Source organism: Falco naumanni, chromosome Z, assembly GCF_017639655.2.
Source record: "Falco naumanni isolate bFalNau1 chromosome Z, bFalNau1.pat, whole genome shotgun sequence".
Lineage (NCBI taxonomy): Eukaryota > Metazoa > Chordata > Aves > Falconiformes > Falconidae > Falco > Falco naumanni.
Window position 1 is genome coordinate 12,905,108 of NC_054080.1, and position 23,093 is coordinate 12,928,200.

Consider the following 23,093-nt stretch of genomic DNA (forward strand, 5'->3'; position numbering starts at 1 on the left):
ACTTGAAAAAATATTTTGCTACTGTTTCACTTCACAGGCTTCACATGGGGAAAGCAGATCATTGAGGTTTTCACAGTGCAGTAAGAAACACTTCAGTACCTGACAAAACCTGTTATCGCTTCATACACACTGTGTCTCAGGAACCTTTTCAGTATCACTCTGTGGGTATAAAGTCATAAGGCTTCAAGGAACAAAAGAAGCTTCCACTGCCAGAAATGTCCCATCTTCATAAAGCAGGTTGTACAGGTGGGAAACAAAATACTTTGGTGCCAGAAGCCACTTAAAATGCAAACAGAACTACTGTAGTATCAGGCAAGCTAACATAAACCTCAGAGTCAGTCATTCCCACCAAAAAACTCCTCCTGACGTGAAGAATTTATGGACATCATGCTTTTAAATTACCAAAACAAAGAATTTCTCTCCTCTTTGTGTGCTCCTCTTTGAAAAATCTTGCAGCACCCAAATCCATTTTTCACTCAGCCTTTTCTTTGCTTCCTATAGCAACAAGTAGGAGAATCTCTACCTGGATGTTCAAAAGCAAAACAGGAAATACTGGGCTTCAAGGAAGAAATCTTTGAGAAAGCAGATTTCAATGTAAAAATGTCTGGAGGAGTATGTCTGCATGCTTCCAGACTTACTTATTTTCCACACAAAATAGCTGTAAAAGCCATTTCCTTTAGTCTTTGTGCAAACAACAATTATGAATATTTTTGCATAATTTTTTGGAGTCTTAAAAAGTTTTTTTAAAGGATAATTAACCTAATAAATCTCCACAGCTTTTTCTATAGCACTTGCCTCCTATATCTACCTTCCTCATCTACTTGTCTTCCAGTATCCTCAGTGGAAAACCAGATCAGTTTACATTTCTCCTGTACTTACCCATCTTGATGTTATGATAACCTCACTAGAAAAACACACTTATTTATATTTCTTCTGTATTTAACCATCACGACGTTATGCTCAAATTGCTACCCATAATGAGTCAAACAAGATTTATAAGAAAAAGAAAAATTACACAGAATGCCAGTAAGGAATGTTTTTGCCAGTATTAATTAAGCATCCATTCACTGTTGCTTAGTCATGGGTATTTTGCATCCTTCCTTCTGGTTTTGATCCCTGCTTTCTTGTTTTCTCTTCTTCTTACATGACAGCCACTCATGATTAACACAATATATTCACAATAGAACCTGTGCATATTATCACAAACAAAAAGCCACTGAAGAGAGGCTGTAACAGAGGACGGCTCCACTTGGGAGAAGCACTTTTAAAATTAATTAAAAATAAGAGTAACATATACAAAGGTATCTCATCCTCCAAAAGGGTTACAGAAAGCGTTCATTATTAGAGAGCTGTTAAGCAAAAGGGGAGAATTATGGACTGCCAGGTGTTGTATACAGAGCAAAGACTCTCCAGTCAAGCTTTTCTGTCTCTACAGTAGGTGAGTCCAACACCAAGTCTCTCCAAACTGCTCAGGTTTTATAGGCATTAATGCTTCCTTACGTGTGTACATCCCAGCTTCCTTGTCCAGCTGTAATCCAAGTTATTTTAATTGCTTAAAAATCTTATTTACTTTCTTCTTTTGGTTATCAAGATCTGCAGGTTGATGTGGCACAAAATAACACATTAGCAACCATTTGACATTTTCCTCAAGGAGATGCTCCTCTGATTTAGCCAGTTTTCAATGGCTGTGTGTCTCAGGAGAAGCCTTCTTTTTGTGAGAGCTAGGCAAAAACTGAAAAGTATTTTTTAAATTTAGAAATTAAAAACAAACGAGAGAAGACAAACCAAAACAAACTCCTGTCCTGTTTTAAGATGCAGATTCTCAATAGATGAAAACATGAAATGGCACTGCCTTGTGAGACAGCAAGACTAAGTTCTACTGCTTGAAAATGTGCAGTTCTGTGAACCAATTCAAACCTCCACATTCAACAGGCAAATTTAGCCTAAGATTTTACCATAGCTGGAGAAATTTTATACACCATCTTTTTCACACTCCCTTTCTTGCTCTTTTTTCCCCTCCCTGTCTATCAACTACTAGTGGATTCTCAGAGTGTTCCTGGTGGTTCTCCCTCAGATCCATGACAGGCACCTGCTGAAGAGCATAGTGTATGTTATGGTATGTGTTCTTAATCCTGGATGCCTTGGGGCTTGGAGAGATCTTGTAAACTTATGAAGAATTTCCACATATACTATGACAAGTTCAGGATGGTTAGCAAAGCTTCATTAAGCTAGTAATTCCTATAGGGTAGCTAAAGAAACACCTCCTGAAACAGAGTATTGAGAAAGGGTGACCCAGACTCAAAGGGGGTAGAACCTCCTATGAAAAGGAAGGGAGGAAGGATACAGCATGGCAGAACAGATGTTTAGCTTTCTTTAATTAGGCCACTAGAATCACCCCTAGAATTAAAGTGTTTCCTGTCTGACTAAGAAAAGAACTTGCAGCAGTATCTTAAATAAAAAAATATATACTCTTTTTCTAACTAGAAAGCTATCCAACTCATGAACATCAGGTTTCGTTTTGCATTCTCCATAGGAACAATCCTGAAAATTTCATGGAATAAAATGCTCAGCTGAAAATTGGGTCCAAAATCCAACAAACCACAAAATGCAAATCTCCCCTGCCTTGCTGGATCTAAATTTCCTCAGAGTTTAAAGTCTTTTCAGTGAATGTGTTCTGAATTAAAATTCGTAAAAGTTTTCACGTTATTTCAGTTTTCATTGGAAAGGTTCTTTATGTGCTGTTTTGTAGACAAAACTGTTGCCCTAGTGGCTGTGCAGATGATAACTGGTATGCTGCATACTCCTAAATCAAAGCTTAGGCAACCTATTGAATACTCAAATATATGGTGAAAATTCTACACTTGAGTAATTATACCCAGGTAAAGGAACAAAAATAAATAATAGAAGGAATAACTAAAATAGACTACCAGCATTTAATGTATTAGTTCTGCCCCGCCAACTGCACATCATCTTCAAAAAATGAGGTCCACATGTTAGATAAAAGAAACTGGTTGTAAAGCTGTAGAAGAAGTGGTTGTAAGACAACAGTTTTCTGAACTCCCCAGTAACTGTTGTTCTGCTTAGGACGTAACTGATGAGAAACACAATGTGCATCCTTCAGTTGCATCATCATGAACCTAAAAGGCCATCCAACCCAAGAGCCCAATTAAAAAAGAACTTTCTCTGGAATCTTGCTGAAAAACAATTGTGAAAGGGCTGTGTTGAAGACATATTCCTTAACTTCCTAAGACAGGGAAGAAGATATAAATGGAGATCTGGACAATTGTTTTACTTTACCATGGAACAAGCAGTTGATTTGAGCAGCCCACCTTTTTATTGGTGGAATGGAATACAAAGTCTTAGTGGAAATCACAGACTTATTTTTACTTGGTTGTCTCTAGTTTGAAAGTCAACATTTGTAATCAAGGAAAGGAAGGAGTCAAAAAAAAGTGGTTTTGAAGAGGAGGTGTTCATGTACTCTACAGTACTTGGGACCGGTTTTGACACTGCCTCTGTTCTTCCTCTTCCTCCCTTCCATTGTCACGTTGTCACAGATGTTTCTTGCTGCATGAGGCTCCTAGCATGGCCCAAGAAGCTTTTGTATGGTTTGCTTTTTCAAAGTAGAGAACAGTCAGTCTGTTCTTCTTTCTGTGGCACATCATCAACAATATTACAAAAAACAGGAGGGGGACACTGAAGACCATTTCTGCTTTTTGGATCACTAAACAAAGCATGTGACTCCTGTTTATTTTATGGAGGCTTTCTAGACAATGTTTTCAAGTAATCAGGAAACTAAAAAACTGTTTAAGATTTTTACATAGTTACCCTGATGCCTCACATCCAAAACCACAAACAGTAAGGTGGTATACACAAGAGCATACAGAAAATAACTAAAATAGCAAAAACAACAGATACGCTGCAGAAGAACATTCTCCTGTCCTAATGAAAACTCCTTAAAAAAAGCTGTACTATATCAGGTAAACATAGTAAACCACAGTTTAATCAATCAAAGTTTAATCAATCAAAAGCTAAAAGCAGTCCAATTAAAATGTAAGTCCTGTCACTGTAAACTTGCCAAAAGTCATCCTGCACTTTATATAGTGAAGATAAGTTAAGATGCATTCTTAAGATTCCTCGTGCTTTACAAATCCACAGATATGCTCAGCTGAGAAATGTTTAAAAAAAAGGTTGGAATGCTTTTCAGAATAAAATAATTCAAAATATGCTGTTTATCGTTTAAGGAACACCTTTTGTTTCTGCCTGTCTTAAAGGAGAATACAACAGCTGAGCAAAGCAGACACATTTTAAAGAATGGGCTGGAGTTATTCAGGTTGTATTTTCCCTAAAATATATGTATGCATCTTCAATTATCTTCAAATATACAACAGATGGCTGCAATCATCAGCTTATTTGCGGTGTATCTAGTACCAACCCCTTTTACAAAATTAGTTTAGAAGCACCTGTCAAAATGAAACTTTCCTCTGCAGCTGCAAAGTACCCACTTAAAGAAATCAGACTTCTATCATTTTTGATGGCACTGAAAAGGTATGCTCACCCCATCAAAATATCCTTTCATGTAGAAAGGGTAACTCTAAAATGATAGGCCCACTATCTTTAGGAATAGCTCGGAACAATATTTAATGATACAAACTACTGACAAAGGCAGAAGTGCTGCATTTATTTTGTTCAATAGGCTACTAGAGGACTCAAGGTGGAGGAAATTACTTGAAATACAAAAGAAAAAGTTATGATGAAAATTTTATTTTGTCTGAAACAATTACAACTGAAAATAAGCAAAATGGAATAGTCTATCTTCGTTTAGACTTAATGAAGCACACAAGGAAGCTGCACCCACTTACATAAAACAGAAATCTGATCCAAAGTGTCAGTGCTGAGATTGACTCTCCATTCCTTTACTCATGTTGCACTCAAAACCCAAGGAATTCCTGCTTACCTACTTCTCTTAATACAGAACAATAGAAAGATACTCCAAGGGCACAACGTGAATTACAAGTTGCGAATTGGTAGGGAGTATAACCGTCAACTTCCCAACACAAACACTGGGGTATCTCAGACCTTTCTTGCCCTGGTGACAGACAACACCTTTACCCTGTCATGTGCTTATGTAAAGTCTGGATCCCTCAGTGTATCCTTATAATCCTCCTTGTGCAGGAATACAGCCATCACAACCTCCATCACACCTTCCCCTGGAGGAATTCTTCAGCTTCTTAGCCATAAACCTGCCTGTGTCTATTCTCTGAACAGAACTATCAACTCTTTACAAGTTACATCAAGAGACTCTCTACATGTAATGAAAATCACATTTAAAAAAGCAGCATGGTCCTCATAAACAGCTGTACAACCATAATCCATATATCCAGCACACTGGGTTCACATTTCATGGGGAAACATCCCATGAGGACTGTGATATGCATAATGTAAGTGATAATATGCAAATACAAACAAGATAAATATAAATACTGTATTTTGTTTTTAGTTGATAAATACTTGATTATAAATACTCCTTTTGTCCAGCTTACAAAGCAAATGTAACAGAGTTCAGATATGCTCTAGCAATTTTGAAACTTTTGTCCTAGAAAAATCAATGGAGTTGGATAAAACCTGCATACCTTCTCTGACAATAAAGAACTGTATATTGTTGTTATTTCAACTGTAGATTTTGAAAGCACACTAGTAAAAAAACGTCCAAAAAGCAGTAACAACAACAACAATCTTAGCAAAATGTGACGACAAGTTTCTGTTTAGTGATCCAAATGTGTTCTTTCTCTTTAGCAACAGAAAGTCAACAAAAGAGAATTAAAGAACATTTAATTGACTGTAAGGTTCACCAAGGATTTATCCTGCAGAGACCTGTGTAACACAGTCCCTCTCCAAACAAGAAAGTTTATGGAAGTTCAACTAGCGATCAGCAAAACCAATGAAGGAAAATTTACTAAAAAAAGAAGTCATTACCTCATACTTGGTAAACTCTAATCACAAATTACTTGTGAGCTGTGTTTTAGGGAAGTTTTACTGTGTCAGAACATTTGCCCTATTCTTACTTCTTTTCTGTGCATCAATTTGGGCCATACCTTGGAGACAAGGTATGATGTGAGTTTGACTGCTAGAGCTATTCTATGTCTTCAGCTAGAGAGCTTTCAACAGCTTCAAATGCATTATGACCCAGGTTCATAGCCATAAACCCAAATAGAACTTTTCACTCTCAGACAGATCAACCATGTATTCAGGACACACAGAGAAAGCAGAGCACTGAGATGTGCGACTCACCTGTACATTCATGCTGTAGTCCTTTCCCATAGTATCCTTTTTCGCAGATGCACTCAAACTGGCCAGTGTGAGTGCCACATTTACAGCTTGCCATGATGTCGCAGCAGTTTTCGTTTGCCTCACAGAGATAGGAACAATGAGATATATCTTCTTGGATATAGCTGCCAGAGGGCAGATCTGAAATAGTATCAATTTATTAACAAAAAATCCAAACAAATTTCCCCCCACAGTCTCATACTATGTGACTAGTGAAATGTTTCTTAAAAACCGTGCATCACAGTTCTAAGCAGCTGTAATGGCAGCATGAAGCAGAGCCTTGCCACACTTGTAGTGTGACAAAAACCACGCTGGTGTTCTTATTCTGGAAAAAAGGTCACTGAAATCCATGGTGCAAAGATCCTCAGATTTTCTCACTCAGCTTCATTTGAGTCTAACACTGCCAGAATGCAGTCTCACTCCCAACAGATGCTGCTGAGACAGCTTTGGTGGATGCCATCTTTGGCATCAGGAGCGCATTTGGTCATGGCATGTATAACCAGTTCATTATATTTAAAAAAAAAATCTTTCCTTTGGCACATTCACATAGGCCAATTAAACCTTACTGGAAACAAACACAATGTCAGTAAACCACACCATTTATGTAAAAGTACGCTTTTTAAAATTAAATATAGCAAATAAATACTAATGGCTAGTCTGATGCACTGGCTTACAAATGAAAGTCTAGTCATGTGTCCTCACTTGCTAGTCTAAAATTACTCTATTTTTCAGGAAGAATTTTTTTTTTTTTAGTATATGGTAGATTAAAAAAAGGATAAAACAACAGTCCAAACTCTTCCCAGTCCTTGCTCTTTCCAGTTTTACTGAAGGTATTATGTTATAAACATAAATTGTATTTACCCTTATATACAAAGATCTAGATCAGTTCTGAACAGGCTGGCTTTTGTTGCTGTGTAAAATACCAACACGTATTAAGGCTAGTCCTAAGGTATGTACTATACACCTCTTCTGGACAACCATATATCTGACTACAAGGTTCATCCATTCAAGCAGAGTTACACTAGGCCAAGCCCATGATCTTGTTCTTTGTGGACAAAATGGAAAGAACGTATATCAGGACGAGAATTTGGCTCCCCTTTTGTTGATAACTTAGTCAAACAAACAGTTTATCCTTTTACCTGAAGGGTGAACCCTTCTGCTAGAAAGTAAGATGAAAAATAAAAGAAATATGAAAGAAGGAATCAACACTACATGAAATGTAATTAGAAGACAGTACTGGAGATGTTTCTGTGCAGACCTCTCTGCTCTCTGTAGACTTCTAAGGTTAGTACATTAATACCTTCATGAAGAGCCCTGCGTGCCAGAGCTTCAAACTCAGTAAAACTGTGAAGAAGGTAACAGTGATCTTCTTTTGGATGGGACGCCATGTCATTCAGTTCTCGGATATTCCCCTGCCATATCCCGAAGGTGAAGATCTCCACTCCAAATTCACGCAAGGATGCTGCAATGGGTCTTGGGTCTCCCCCATTGGAATATCCATCAGTAATGAGAAATATCACCTTTGTGGCATTTCCACGGGCATGCCGTAATATTTGCTGGAAGAGAAAATGAAATTGCACACCTCAGCAAAGGGTAGCAGTCGTTGATCTGTACACTACTTTCTCCGTGATGTGGCTCCTTTTCCTTGAATTATGCAGCTAGACTAAGCCCTTGCAAGACCACCCACTGTAATGAAGATCAACCACCTGCAAGCAGAGCCTCTGGTTAGACACGGCCAACCACTGAGTCACACTTCAGACGGTCAGTCTGCACAATCACAGAAATCATGACAGGATCTGAAATGAGACACTTGCACACTGACTTATAAAGTCACCCATGCCTCAGACAGCAATGATCCTCATCAGTGCTTTAGCAACTTCATTCAGACTGCAGTTTGAACAGGTAATACAAACATTGAAAATCTAGTGCAAGATCTGTGGGACCAAAGTTCAGATGCTGCCAACTGTCTCAGTGCCATGGGAGTGATGTGGAAGCCTATCAGCTCCCAGTTTGGTCCATGTTGCTTTTCCATTCAAGCACATGAATGACATTCAGTTCCAAACTTGCTTGACTATTCAGGTAGGTGAAAAACTTAGCAAATCTCACCAAGAATATGCGCTACAAATGTACCTGCAAATGGTGGCACACCTGCTCTCATTATCATGTCTTTCAGTATGTCACTTACGGACAAATCCTATATGGCTTCTAAGGGGCAACTAAGAACAAGAAGTATTTTATTAAGGATTATTTTGCTCAAAAAATTCCACAGATCTATTGGAAAAATTGTAAGGACTGACAGATCAATGAAATGTGAAGAATCAGTCAAAACCACAAATAGCTATGTTGAAAACAGCTCTCACATACAGTGTCAACTTTTATGAGGAATCCATGAGCAGTTAAAGCTTTCAGTGTGGTTATCTGACCACAAGCCCACAACTTTTGTAGTTACACATGTTCCTTCCCACCTTCCCTCTTAACATTTCCTTTCTAAAAGGTGAAATATACTGAACCTCTGGAAAACAAAACTGTGGCTGTGTCATTTTCCTCCCATGTAAGGCAAATGGAAAAAAGTGTTTTTACCCAGTAAGACCACAAGAAACGTAGGAGTGTATGCACAGACAGAGAACATGCCACAGAGCACGTACATACATCTGTATGGGTATGAAGGAAAAGCTGGTGAGATGGAAGAGGTTCTGTCAGGAACGTTAGTCTTTAAAAAAAAAGCATCTCACATACCTGATGGGTAATGCAAAAATATAGCTGTGCCCGATGAGGCTTCATAAGCCTCACTGTGAAGGAAAGTTGAACAGGTTTTAGAAACAGATGAGAACATGCAATCAGTTAGAAACAAGTTCCTACGAATTGCCAGGATAGTAAATTATAAATAAAACCCCAAAACTTTGGGTATATATCCTATTAAACAAGCTTCAAAAGAGTGACCATGCGCAGGGTGACTTGCTTCCCTAAACGCACCCTCAGCATGCCTCCTACAGTTAGCTACTGAATCTTTGCTGCCAGCGCAACTGCACTTGGAAGCTGGAACCTGGAAAAATAAGAAGTCCTCAAACCGGTAATTTTTTGCATGGAGAACAAACCCCAAAATGTGACAACAATCATTAGTTTCCTATGGTACCATGCATTCAAGGATTGATTGTCAGATCAGAGACAACAGTTACGAGGTTTAACCAGGTGATACAAGAATTATTTACTTTAAAAAGAGAAAAAGAGAGAGGGAAAAATATAAATATCTATAGTGAATAACAAGAAATAATTTGAAAAACAGAGGATATTAGTTAAATCCATACAAACAGTTAACAACACATGGCTGTGCGTGAAGGAATAGACACCATAGATATGTGGTGGGGCACAAGACAAGCTCAAGGAGAACCAAATGGTTAATGACACTAAACAAAAATTACTGGAACTATGTGTGAACTGTCATAATTAGCATACTAAAAGATTCACTCTAGAGCAAAGAAAGCTCCCTACTAACAAAGCCCCCTCCCCACAGAACAAGCCAGTGAGAAAAAAGAATGCTGTACCTTTAAATGGAGATGAGGCCGGTAAGAGACAATGAAAATTAACTATGACTAAATGTAATTATAAACAATTGTTCAGAGTGCATTAAATGTTCTACTGTATGTTAAGAGGTGTGCTAGCTTTGTGGACCTACCACATAGCACCCACCTCTGCACAGACACGCAACAAACAAGTGTATTGATTCTTGCGTGTGACTTGGATCTTGCACACAGGTGAAGAACCCAAATTTGGGATAACAGAGGTAATCAGTTGAAGAAAGAGAAAAAAGTGACTAAAAGAACACTCAGTTTTCTTTATTGCGCACAAACTGCTTGCTCCTAAGAGCAAAATCCTTACCGTGGTGACCACTTTTCTGCTGGTGAAACATTCTTGTTTTTCTTGCAAGTCTGAGGTAACAAATATGATCTAACTTATTCTAATTCACTTTATGTTTTGACCCACGAAATTATCAGGCACACTTCCTATTTATTGTTAGTGTCCTCCCCAAAAGCATTTGGATTATGGTTATTTTAACCCCAGCCCACCATTCCCCATTTGTCCCTGTTGAATTGTGCTTTTCTCCCTTACAGCATTTTTCCAAGATCACTGTAGCTTGTCTGTCCTGACCACAAGAAGTGCCCCATAGTCCTTTCCATCCTGCTGCCATTTACAGATTTAAGGGTCATTCCTTCTAATACCTCATACAAAACATTTGTGACAACACTCAGTAGCGCGTGAGTGAAGATAACCCCCACAGATTCCTGCCCATTTCATTCTTGCAGTTCGACAGTGCACTAGAGCTAACTACTCCCCGGGTATGTTCATAACTAGCCAACAGGCAAAGCACCTGCAAAAGTGTGATGTTAACGTGCTGTGGACTAGAAACCACCCTATGGAGTTAGCACTCTCATGATTGGCCACAGTCTGTCAGAGCGTGAGTAAATAGGGATGGTCCTAAAGGAGGGGATTGTGAAGATGTACTTTCTCATTCCTCTGTGAATTTATGTAGAAAGAATTAGATGCAGATTTTCAACTTGGTAGCAGGCAAATTACTACCATGCTTGTTTCGATAATAGATTGCACCATGCTACAATCAGTACGACAGACCTCTGAATGATGCTGCAAAAATCAGATCATTGTATGATGAGAACTAAACATATTTAAGCCACCCCCAACAAATTCCAAAAAGGGAGATGAACTGAGTTGAGTAGTTACAAAACCTTGAAGTAAGACTTAAACAGTTACATTGTCTGGCTTTCAGCTCAATCAAAAGCATGAAAGTTAGCCCAGGCTATAAAATCTCTGCAGGTTCTTTGGACTTTCTCAGTAAGCCAGGCCAGATATCAAGACAATTTTATTTTGATTTGGCAATTCATTGATTTCAGGAAGATACTAAACAAAAACAAGCACACACACCACAAACCAAAGCACAGACCATTGGCACCATGGTTTGAAAGACTGCCAAGCAATGTGTTGCTGTTGGGCTTGATTTTATTATTACTTGTATGCAAAACCCAAAAGGAGTGAAACCGAATTCTCTTGCAGACACAAATACCCTTCACAAACCAAAGCTATTGTTCCTCATGTTGCATAAGTTGTGAGTGGAAAACCAGAATGAACTGAAAAACCAGAACGAAGTGGTAAACTAGAATGAAAAGAATCAGGAAGATAGAATACAAAGCAAAAGACAATATGCTGACAAACAGTAGCCAAAAAATAGGATGCTCCAAGACAAGTGGCACTGCAGGTATTCACAATTAACACGGATAAATAACATATTTAGAGTTAACTGTGCTATTTTAAAATAGAATGTAAGCAACAAACTTCTATCCAACTTCTTAAGTATCCAGGCTGAAATTGTACACTAAGGATATTTGCCTCAAGCTGTTTCAGTGAAAATAGCTTTTAATTCGAAAAACAAGACGCGGAAAAACCTATGCTCCATCCATACTTACTTGATTTTCGCAACTTTAGCATCTCCGAGCTTTGCACAAGGAACTTTCAATCTGCAAATCACATTTGTAATAAAGGGAGACAAACATGCCCCAAGTACATGCAAGTTGTGGAACTTGTGTAACTGAGGAAGAAATCACAACTTGCACAGAGTTAAAAGACATAACAGAGATTGCCAATGCAATTCTCTGAAGATCCCACCTGCACGCAGCTTGGTCTAGCAGAACATGATTTCAATTTGCAATTATGTCATAATATGTACAGAAGGGGGAACAAAGCTTAATTTTGCAGGACATAGCTTTGCAATTTCAGTAATACCCTTTCAGCACTGTTTCCCTCTGCACAGCACAAAGATGCACAAACTTGGCAGGTGAAGGCAGTGGACATCATTACACACTGCCCTGCTTTTTCAGCAAGTAATACTCATAATAGGTAGCCATCAAATCTCTACATTTTCCCTAAATACAGGGACATATCTGCGTGGCCAATGAACAATCTTAAGCCCCGGTAGTCTATCCAGGACAGCACACATCTCAGAACAGACTATTTAATTCTGATCAGCAAATCAGGAGGGATCTCTGGTTTACAAAATCAGACTCCACCAATGCCCTCTGAAATTGCTGTGCAGAGCACACAAACCCTTCACCAGCTTTCTGTGAGATCGAGAAAGGTTCCCTGGCTGCAGGGTCCTGTGAACAACAGCTTACCTGGTTTGCTTTAAAAATGTGGGTCATCAGTTAGAGTAAGTGGGAAGCATCAGGAAAAGAGCATTTTAGAGGGGCAAATATCCCTTAGCTACATGACCCTGAGATACCACAAGCAGCCAACAGCTCTTTTGTTCTCTGCATCTGAAAGGACACTCTCCTCTTCGTGGCACACAGACACAAATTGAGCGAACAAGTAAGAGAGCATGAAGCTGTCTTCCTGCTACCTCATAGACTTGAATATTCAGGCACCAGTGGATCTCAGTAGAGAAACAGATGAACAGACAAGATTGCTACATATTGCTCCTAGAAATCAAAACAAAACAAAGCCACTGAACAGCTTGGCCCTCATGTCTTGCAGCTGTAACCCTAGACACAGAATCCCTGCTGTATAACAGCAGAGGAGAAGAACAATGGAAAGAAACCAACACTTGGGGTGGGGTGGGGGTGGAGACGTAACCCTATTTTTAAATTATCTGATCATCTGTGTATGTCCAGTGGTCCAGTTAGTGTTTTGCTTCTTTCTGTGAAATCACAGTGACATAAGGGACAGGCCAACATCCAGAGCTGCAGACAATCCAAGTAACAGTCTGCATTGCTCTGCCTTTTCTCTCCAACATTTGTGCGGCATTTCACATCATTTTTGTTTCCTTTAACCCTGACTCACATTCCTCTATTCCAAGACATGTCTTTCCTTCCCTCTCCAGAAAGTAATTTTGAAAGCCGTTTTTTTTCCCCAATAGAAATTTAATGTATTTAAAAACAACTCTTCACTTAACCCCTAAACTTGCAAGCACATACAGAGGTGGTTCCATGTTTTCAACTAGTCCCCAACAACTTCATGGACTATGTCTACATAAAGATGAGTTTTCTTCATGACAAGACTCTGCAGTCCTTTTGTAAATCGTCAGGTTCTTCCATAAATAAAGCTTAGAAGCCCACTAAACAGTGCTTAGAAGTTGAAAAAATTCTAAGAACCTGTTTCTTTGGTATAAATATCCACATCTGCTTCTGATTTTACGATCAAATGAAACTAAGCACCAGACATAACTCAAAATAAGGGGCTGAATGACCTGTTTGAGAACACAGCCCATTTGATCACTACTATAAATTAATAATAATGGATAAGTACAAACAAAACAAAACAATTAACGCTCCCTATAATTGCAAAAAAATGCATGAGGCCAGGAGAAATACCTCATTTTTGACTGTTTTAGAACCTATTCTCTTGCCTATACTTCTTTCATGGGAGCGATAGATAGTCAATCCTACTGGTAATCTGGTAGGTAATCCTACCAGATCTTAAATAAAACATTCTTTTCACATTAGCAAAAAGTTATTAACATCTGTATTGTATTCAGTCTCTATTTAGTGTGTACAAATATCTGGCAGACTCGCCATTTTCTCTGTGCCAATAACTGTCCTTAGAATTAAAAAATGAAGTCTTGTGCAACAAAAAAGTTGTACAAAATCCTGCTCTAGAAATTCACTATTGTAAACCAAAACGAAATCCTATCAGTACAGTCACAAAACCAGGTAAACCTCTAACTTCTGTGTTTTTAATATTGAGTTTGTAAAACAAAATCAGGGGCGGAGTAGCATCCAAGACCAAAAACTTCTTCAGCCATTTGCTAGCCACAGCAACGATGCCATCAAAGGTTCTCAGTTACTGCCTCCAGTACATGTTCTACATCTAATCTGTAAACATTTGATCTTGGGCCTGATCTTACTCAGTGTCTGGCTTTTAAAGAAGATTGTGACCATACAGAATTAGCTATTCATATATCTGTCTAAAGGGAAACAAACTGAAACGGGTTAATCTGTCGCACTTTACAAACTAAGCCTTAGATAACATCAGACAGCCCCAGGATCCTTGCCAGGAGAAGCTTGCCTTAAAAGGTTTAACTTGGAATCTAGCTTTCAAAACAACATTATCCAAGCATTCATCACAAAAACTACACCGCTCCTTGTATACCTTGTAGGGAATACACTATCAAAGGGCTACAAAGGGAGTATTATTTGTTATAGGTCACGAAGAACCATCTCTGCACCTCAGAAGCAAACCAGAAGGCCCTCTATTAAAGAGCCATTCAGGTCTGCTATACCAGTAGACCACTTACACTGAATTTGTTTTCACCTTAGGAATTACATCAAACTTCCACACCATGGGATGAGTTCTGAGTAGAACAAGGCAACTCTTTTTTCCCAGAGGATCACTTATTCATTATGAAAGAAACAGTTCCCATCTTACAATATTACAGAATTAATATAACCATATAATACAATATAATCACTATTAAATGTGTATTAAAATAAACCATACTTTATTACAAAAATCATTGCATAGATTTGATCTATATATTCAGCAGAATATTTAAACAGTATGTCTTTATTTTTTACGGATGGCTTTAGAAGTGAATCTGCATGTCATTCACAAAGCAAAACGGCAATGCTAAATCCTTTTGCGAAGTTCACCCTTTGCTTCAAGGTTCTTTTGCCTTCATCCTAGTTTTCTGTGTGTGTGAGCAAATTCCATCATTAATATAACCAAGACTTTACTTTACTCCTCCAATACTGCCCTGGTCTTTGCCTAATAATAAAAAAGGGACTAAAAAATATTTTACCAAATATGTAATTAATCTTCATGTGTTTTCAGACCAAGCGCTCGCACCACTATTGACCAGTGCATCTGCCAAATATCTGTTTCTTTTGTGTTTGTTTTAAACATTCATTACTTCAAAAAAGCAGGGAAAAAAGCTTAACAGAATAATGAATTCCAAAAGGGCAAACACAATTAATGACCTGACCTGTCTACTGCCAGCTGTCACTGCTCAGTTATTTTCTGAATATCTTCTTTTGCTCCAGAACTGTTAGAATTGAGCAACACAATCTTATAGTTAGTGCTGATTACAACTGTCCCACATCAAATGGCTTTGGGGGAGCATTTGGGAGAGAAATAGGACAGACAGCTGGACTCCCTGCTTCACTAGTTATGCTGCACACACTCAGCAGAGCGCCACAGCTCTGAATGATAAAGCTTTTTCAGACTGCCTGTCAGATTCAAGGAGGTTCTTCTTCTTACTGGGTGAGGTTACCAGAGAGACTCAGAGGGAACATCACAGTTTTAACAGGAGCTTCCATTCTGAATTGTGTTAACCTCATGGAGAAGTAAGTAGCTCAAACATTTGAACAGGGTCCTGGTCACCCGAAGACTGTACCTGTTGCTAAAGGCAATAATGCTTTTAATTTCTGCACCTAGGACAGTCAGAAAATTCTGAATACCACAAACATTTTGTCTCGCCTGCAAAATCTAACTTTCAAATTCCAGTAACAAGTGGAACTGGAGGAAAAATGTTAAAAATGTGTCACAGAATGTGCAAAACCTATTACATACAGAATATTTACGCTGAGGTTCATGTCAGGAAATACTGCTAAATATGGTGTATTTTGCTGGTAAGGCCTCTCTTAAGTCCAGGAAATGGTCTAAAAATAAAACAACTTTTGTCCTACCTTACTCAGAATTTTAATGCCTGGAATTTATTTCCTACTCTTGGAACAAAGCCAGGTGGCTTTTCTGGTTTGTCTTTGTATCTTTGGAGCAAAGCACGTGCTAAGACTTACTTCTCTGTGAAGGTGCTAACTCTAAAGGACTAACTGTCAGACCCCTCCAGCAAAGGCTCTGAGACAAGAGGACAAAAAAATTGGTTTTCTCAGGAAAAGTAATCTCTATTCCTGAAATATTTATGAAAACATCATCCAGATAGGATAGTGATGAAAGGTTTCATTCAGTGCACTGTTAGTTCTGCTATTGTATCGGTAAGATTTGTGTTAGTTCCTGCAGCAATGTCTCATGTTTCTCACCTTTCCTCTGCCTCTGTATGATACACAGGGAAATGGCTAAAGCCTTTGTGGTACTATGCTGTAAATAAAGAGTGTGCCAGCTAAGGGAGGCCTGTCTTGGCAGATAGGCAACACCGTGGATGGTAGAACACCTCTCTTTGTATCCCCAAACCTCCTTAGCTCGTGCATGGATGTTTGACAGCAGACGGGTCAGGAAGGTTGCCATACACTATGCAGTGCATGTATTTAACTAGTCCCCATCAACTTCATGGACTATGTCTACATAAAGATGATTTTTTTTTCATGTTTTCCCTGTAGTCCAGGGAAACAGGCTGAGACAGGTACACAATGGAAGGACAAGGAACAACTACCCAGTAATATGACTTTCCTTACTGGTAGAGCCCAACTCAGCAACGGGACACACAGAATGCTCTTCAGAACATCCTCTTTGTGCTGAAAGGAGCATATTCTCCTACAACTACCCCCTTTTTCCAGAAAGTTATAGTTCTTTTCCTTTTTATGTGTAACAACGACTTCAGAACATCAGCAAGGCTAGAATACATTAACACTGGTGGAATGGATCAAAATGAAATGGTCTTTTATAGAAATGGAAAACAAGACTTCAGATGATTGACTTCCAAAACTTTAGTACAACCTACACCATTACTAAAATGTACTGGCCATTTGCACAGTCCCTTGGGATGTCACCTAAACACTGTAACAGTCTCCTGAACAGCTCCCAGTGCACATATGGCATCCCCTGTTCAAAGCGAATGGGAAAGTCAGAAAACATCAGCTCATCACTGTACCATTTAACTAGTCTTACACAGCATCACCAACAGGTACTCTTTACAGGTGGAAGTCATAAAGCACTCTATGTAGTTATACACAGGATCAAACAGTATACTCATAAAGATCATTTCAGCCTTAAAATTTCATGAAGGATATTCAGAAAGCACAGTCAGTCAACTGGAAACTAATAGGACCTGATGCACTTTCCATGGAACTTCCAAGATTTTCATGGAAATGCATTAAATCTAGTATGTCTTCAAAATTCTACCTTCTGCTGCCTAAAACCAAACATCTTTGAATACCGCTGATCAAACTCATAGTAGTGCAACAAGTAATAAACTATATGCCAAAATGAGCACATCAAAACCTGAAGAACGAAAAAAGAACTGTAACTTCAAGTTCTTTTGTGGGCTCATTTGCCGCTCTCAAGTGGTATGAGCAAACTGCTTGGCCAGGAATTGTGCAAAAGCACAAGCATAGACAGTAATCTGAATGCCTTCGAGCCAAGTTTTAGTAATCCATAAATTCTTCATGAAAATATTGTAAACCATTCCATCTGATAATTCTTTTTATACAACATTTTGCATTGCTGGTACTTACCCCTAGTGTGAGCATGAACATATTGTTGGAATATATTCAAAGGTAGAAAAACTATGGTTTGGGAGGGCACGCAGTACAAATTGTTGAAGAGTACTGACAAGTGACTTTTTCAAGACATGAAAAACAATTCTTTAAAAAGCAATGAAGAACCAAATACTCACTAGGTATTTTTGCCCTTTTTAAATCAGAACTACCAAGTGTATTGGTTCTAGGGATACTGGAGAAAGAACATCAGTAAGGGAGAGGAAGCAGGTGTTTAATTCAGGGTCTAGAGCAGGGGTCCTCAAACTGTTTAACCAGGGGCCGGCGCGGATGCAGTGGCAGGCAGCCATCTGCGGCTGCTTGGTTTCCCCCCCCAACCCCCGTGTGTGTGTGTGTGGGGGGGGGGGGGGGGGGGGGCGGGGGGGTCTGTAAATACCGGGGGCTGGATTGAGGACCCTGGGGGGCCTTATCTGGCCTGTGGGCCGTAGTTTGAGGACCCCTGACATAGAGTCAGGAGGTGTATCTATGCATGCACAGCTTCCTACGTACTCAAGGAGAGCAGGACACCAGAATAAAGGACTTCAGCACACCTAACGCAGAACTGCCATGTAGAGGCACTGCACATGGGGATGACCCCACCAGTGGTCTCCACTGGGATACAGACTCCCAGGATGAGGCACTTTAGTCTCCCAAAGCCAGGCTGTCTCTCTTCTGTACCTCACACTGATGAGCACAGTTTGCCTTGCTGAATTAATGAGGCAAAAGGCTATGCAGGACTATATCCTACAGTGCTTCTTGTAAGGCAAGTATTTTAGCATTTTAAAAACAAAATTACACTTAAGTTGAAGGGAAGATAGTAAATAGCTAATCTGCTGAATACCAGACTGCCAAATCACACACTTCTGCTTAGACCAAAATGCAGAACACAATTTTGGGAGCACAAACAGATCAATTTCCAGATTTTTCAACCAAAGAAAATCTTAACCCTGCTTAGCCCCATATATGATGCTAAACAGACCACTTTTTGTCTGTCCCAGCCAAAAAGCTGCAGAAAAATGAACTACTTAGTAACTTCTTAAGCCCTATTTCAGGCTAGGTTTAAAGACAATGAACAATGTGCAGATGTGTACCTTGCCTCTGACCCTCCTGTATTAATCTTGCGAGCAAATCCTATGCAGGACTGCAGCATGCAGGACAAACACTTTTCACAAACACTACGCTGATTAAAAGTGGTGATTCAGAGCTGACACTAATGGTGGTTGACAGGAACTCCACTCTCAATTTGCTCAGTAATCGTTAACTACCAGCTCTGCAATTTCAAAGGTGACCACAGAGGCAAACCAGGTTGGCTTCATTTTTTTTCACCGTAATCTTTAATACAAACTCCAAGGCCATATCAGAACCTAGGCTCACTTCTACTAACCAGTTAGCTCTGACTGACCTAAGCCATCATCAGATATTTAGAGCACAATGGCGGATATAGGCTAGAATCTGCTGCTTTCTTATTATTAGCTGCTGATTTTGCAGAGATCATAGGAATAAAACTCCATAAACACATTCTTGAGAAACAGACAACATACACGATGCTAAATGCCCACCTTCTCAGTAAGAGGGTACTACATTTTCAAATAAAAATAATTAGACCTCTTAGATGGTAAGAAAAGATTTTCAATTTTGTTTCAACTATTCTTTTGTTTTTATTTCAAAATGAGATTCTGAATCTGAAAATGCATTGACATTAAAGCTGGTTATTCTAGTGAGTAACAATGATGCATCTTGCACTTTTGTGCTTTTGACATACAGAAGAAACAAAGGCATAATTACTTATTTAAACAAGCATTAAATAAAAGCATTAGAACTGTTTATACTAAATTGATATGTGCTTAGCTTCTTTTGAGAGCCAGTTTTTTCATGTTTGTTAAATGGACGACAACAGAATGCTGAATCTAACATGCTGGTTGGCCATTCACCATGATCCCCCAAGATCAGATTAGATACAAAAGCCAGATTTTAAAGACCAGATATTCAGAAAATGCATCACCTGATTCTATGTACGTTATAGGTGTACATAGCACTATAGATGCTGGGACAGACAGACTTTCCACTTAAATACATCACTTAGTTCAATGGAGTGAAGATGAATTACAAAAAAAAAAAGACCAGCTTTTTAACACAACAATTATTACAATAACACAGAGCAACTCCCAAAGCCTCCTTCAGCTACTGCTTTGCCAAGTCATTTAGAACTACTGACTTGTCTGTTTAAGGCTGCCTGCGTTGCTACCTCTGACTTCAGCTCAAGAGTAGTGCACACCTGCGACTTCCAAGTTCAGTTTTGAAGAGAAACACTTCCCATTTGAGAAAAGTCTTCCCACTGGAAGACAGAAACCACCCAGTCTTCTTAGAAGCAGCCATTATTATTTTGTCAAGAGGCTGCCACACAAAGTAGTCTAAATAATTTATATTTTCATCTTTTTTACCCCACAACCATCACTGCAGTTTCAGGATGTTTAAATTGTCCATCAACAAAGATGGCACATCAGTGCTGGCACATGTATAACTATGACTCTTGGGTGCTAAGACAAGAACACACCATTAAATTTCCACTGCTGTATGACAATCCCTCATTCTATTTTATTATGGATCTGGCAATGAATGCACATCCCTCTCACGAGGTGCAATGGGGTGCTATGGTTCCCTCTCAGGATCAGAAGATCCAATCCAGGTGCCTACAGCTGCAAAATTCAGCATTTCACACTACCCAGCAATGTGGGCTTTAGATGAGTTCCTTAATCATCAGCAGCAATGCTTGCTCAAACCTCTTTGTACTTCCTTCAGTTCTGCTTCAGTTCTTGCTTGCTGCCACAACAGCTCTGCAGCTTTCCATAATGCAATAAGCAATCTGTTCAACATAAAATACATATAGTTTGTGCTGTTCCACTAACTCATTCTGTGAAAAACTGAAGCCGAAGAGTCTTGAATAAATGAGCTTAGTTTCTTCCCCCGTTTTAGGCTGTTTACAAATCTAAGAGTGTTTAAAAGAAAGACTGCTGAACATCAGCACTTCCTCACTCAACTGTGGCATGAAATACCAAAACAGAGTCACAAAACTGAACACTGATAGCAGTTCAGCCTTCCTCATTAGGGCGCTGTCTCTTGCCACTGTCTCTTGTCATGCATCCTCTATATTTCTGTGTACCTCATATAATTTATCTTTAAGCTGCTGGGCAGGAATGTCAGAGTGTGCTCCTTGGGGCAAAGGTAAGCATGGACAGCTTTGACAAAACACAGAAACTCCACAGCAAACCACTCTGCAAAGCACCTTTGGAAACAATGCAAAACTGCGGTGCCAAGGAGAACTAACTTGTTTTTTCAAAAAAGATGGGCATTGCATGGATGTGCAACAGCCTGACAAACTGAGTAGCTCTTCTTTTAGGAGGATGTTTTTACTGCCACAGGTTGTAAAACAGTAACTGCTAACTAAATCCTGCTCCTGTTCACTGACATTTCCAGGTCAGCCACTGACTGGCCTGATGACCTTGCAGAATTCACTTATCTCTCTGCCTCCATAGCTTCTGTAGAACTGTCACAGACTTGAATTGATCACTGTGAGACCTACCCATGAAGAGCGCTGCAAGACAGCTTAAGTGCTGGGATTATTCTAACAACACACTTTCCTTCACTTTGTTACTACAACACATAACTGATACTATTCCTGGGAGTTTGTCATGCTTTGTAGACACTTTTGGTTTTGGAAAAGAAGCAGAGAATTCTGGTTAGAAGCAGAAGAAACCCCACATTAAAGCGTAAGAAGAAAGAAAAGATGCTTTAGAAAAATGAAAGAAGAAATAATTGCAGTTTCAGTAAAAGTCAGTTAAAAACAGAGGACAGCAGCCTAAGAGTCCAGAGGAGACAATTCTGTTATACTTAAATACTTCTCTAGATTTATTCCAGTGGTAGTATTACTACTTATAAGTCATTTTCTGAAGAGTCTCTAAGAAAGAAGGGTATTCCCTGAAGCTGTAATTTGTCTCACATGAAGAAGACATACCGAACAAAACCACAGCAGAGTATCTTTAACCAAGAGCCACCAAGCAGCCTGAAATTTAACCTTGTCATCTATTGCAATTTGCCCTGCCACCATGAGAATATTTTTCTTCCTGCATTCTTATGAGACCACAGTGTAAAATGACAGTGATGCAGTGGTAGCCACAAGGTTTAGCTGGGCTTGTGAAAGTAAATTGTATGTTTCTGAAGTGAATTTTTGTTTATTCAATTTGAGAGATGTGATTAGTCAAGACTCCATATCAAGAAAACAAACAGTATTTCTTAAGTTTATGTTTTATTTGAAATTGTTATTTTAAACTTGTATCAATAACTTTCACACAGCACCCCTGGGATGGATCTATATTAAAACCTGACTTCACAGTGGAAGATCCAACACAGGGATGTGTTTTCCTAAAGCAGGTTTTCCATGTACAACTCTGAGCACATTAGACAATGGTCTTGCTTTCTGCCAAATATAAAGACGAGAGCAATCTTTGCCAGCTTCATATGCCCAGCACTGACACACCTCTTGCTGTCTCACTCATCAGCTCCAAATGAGAGTGCATAAGATGTTTCAAGAGAAGTACACCCAATGCTCAGCTATAGCACATGACTAGAAATTACACATAAAAGTAACAGAAGATTGTATTTGCTTTGGGAATGCTCCCACACACAGTGGCCAAATGGCAAGGAGCTGTCTGTCTAGCCTTGTAAAAAACGTTCCAGAGCAGACTGGCTGTCCATAAGCCATCTACTGGGATGGCATGCTCAAGTATTAACACGTGCCCAGGAGCTGCCCAGATCAAATTTGTGCCTTGGAACAGTGCAACAACACAGCAGATGACTGTGTTCCAGTGTTTGGAAACATTCCTGGACATGCTTCTATTTATTGGTATAGGTGCCCAATAGCTGTGCATGCTTTGTCTGTCATCAGCAATTAAAAGAGTCACCTGGCGACAGTATGTAGATATCTCTGACTGCTGACAGCTATCGGGCACCCAAGTCCTGCTGACAAGAAACAAGGCAGGCATTTCAGAAGCCAAACTTGACTCAAAAATATCACTTCTGAAATCAGGACATAGGCTCCGTGCCCCTTCAAAGAGTGAATTTCACACATTTGTTTTAAGGGCAGTGGAAACCATGGGAGCCGCTGGCGCAGACAGCACAGGAAGATGGTGACTAGCTGCTCTGACTGGGCTATCCCGCATCCCACGCCATGCCGTCTCAATCCCACCACCCAGCCCTACACCCCCTGAGAGCGAACACTGTCCACACGGCACGCGGAGCCACGCTGCCATGCTGCGCACGGAGCCACCAGGCCTGGCCGCTGAG

At 39.5% G+C, this 23,093-nt stretch overlaps 1 protein-coding gene across 1 annotated transcript in view; it reads right to left on the reverse strand.

Moving 5' to 3' along the window:
• Positions 1–23,093, reverse strand: part of SVEP1 (sushi, von Willebrand factor type A, EGF and pentraxin domain containing 1) — a 128,755-nt gene that overhangs the window by 104,641 nt on the left and 1,021 nt on the right. The window contains exons 2-3 of the mRNA XM_040580415.1: positions 7,625–7,880; positions 6,289–6,465 (exon numbers count right to left, since the gene is read on the reverse strand). Of these exons, the coding sequence (XP_040436349.1) occupies positions 6,289–6,465; positions 7,625–7,880 (433 nt within the window). The remainder of the gene's footprint in view (positions 1–6,288; positions 6,466–7,624; positions 7,881–23,093) is intronic.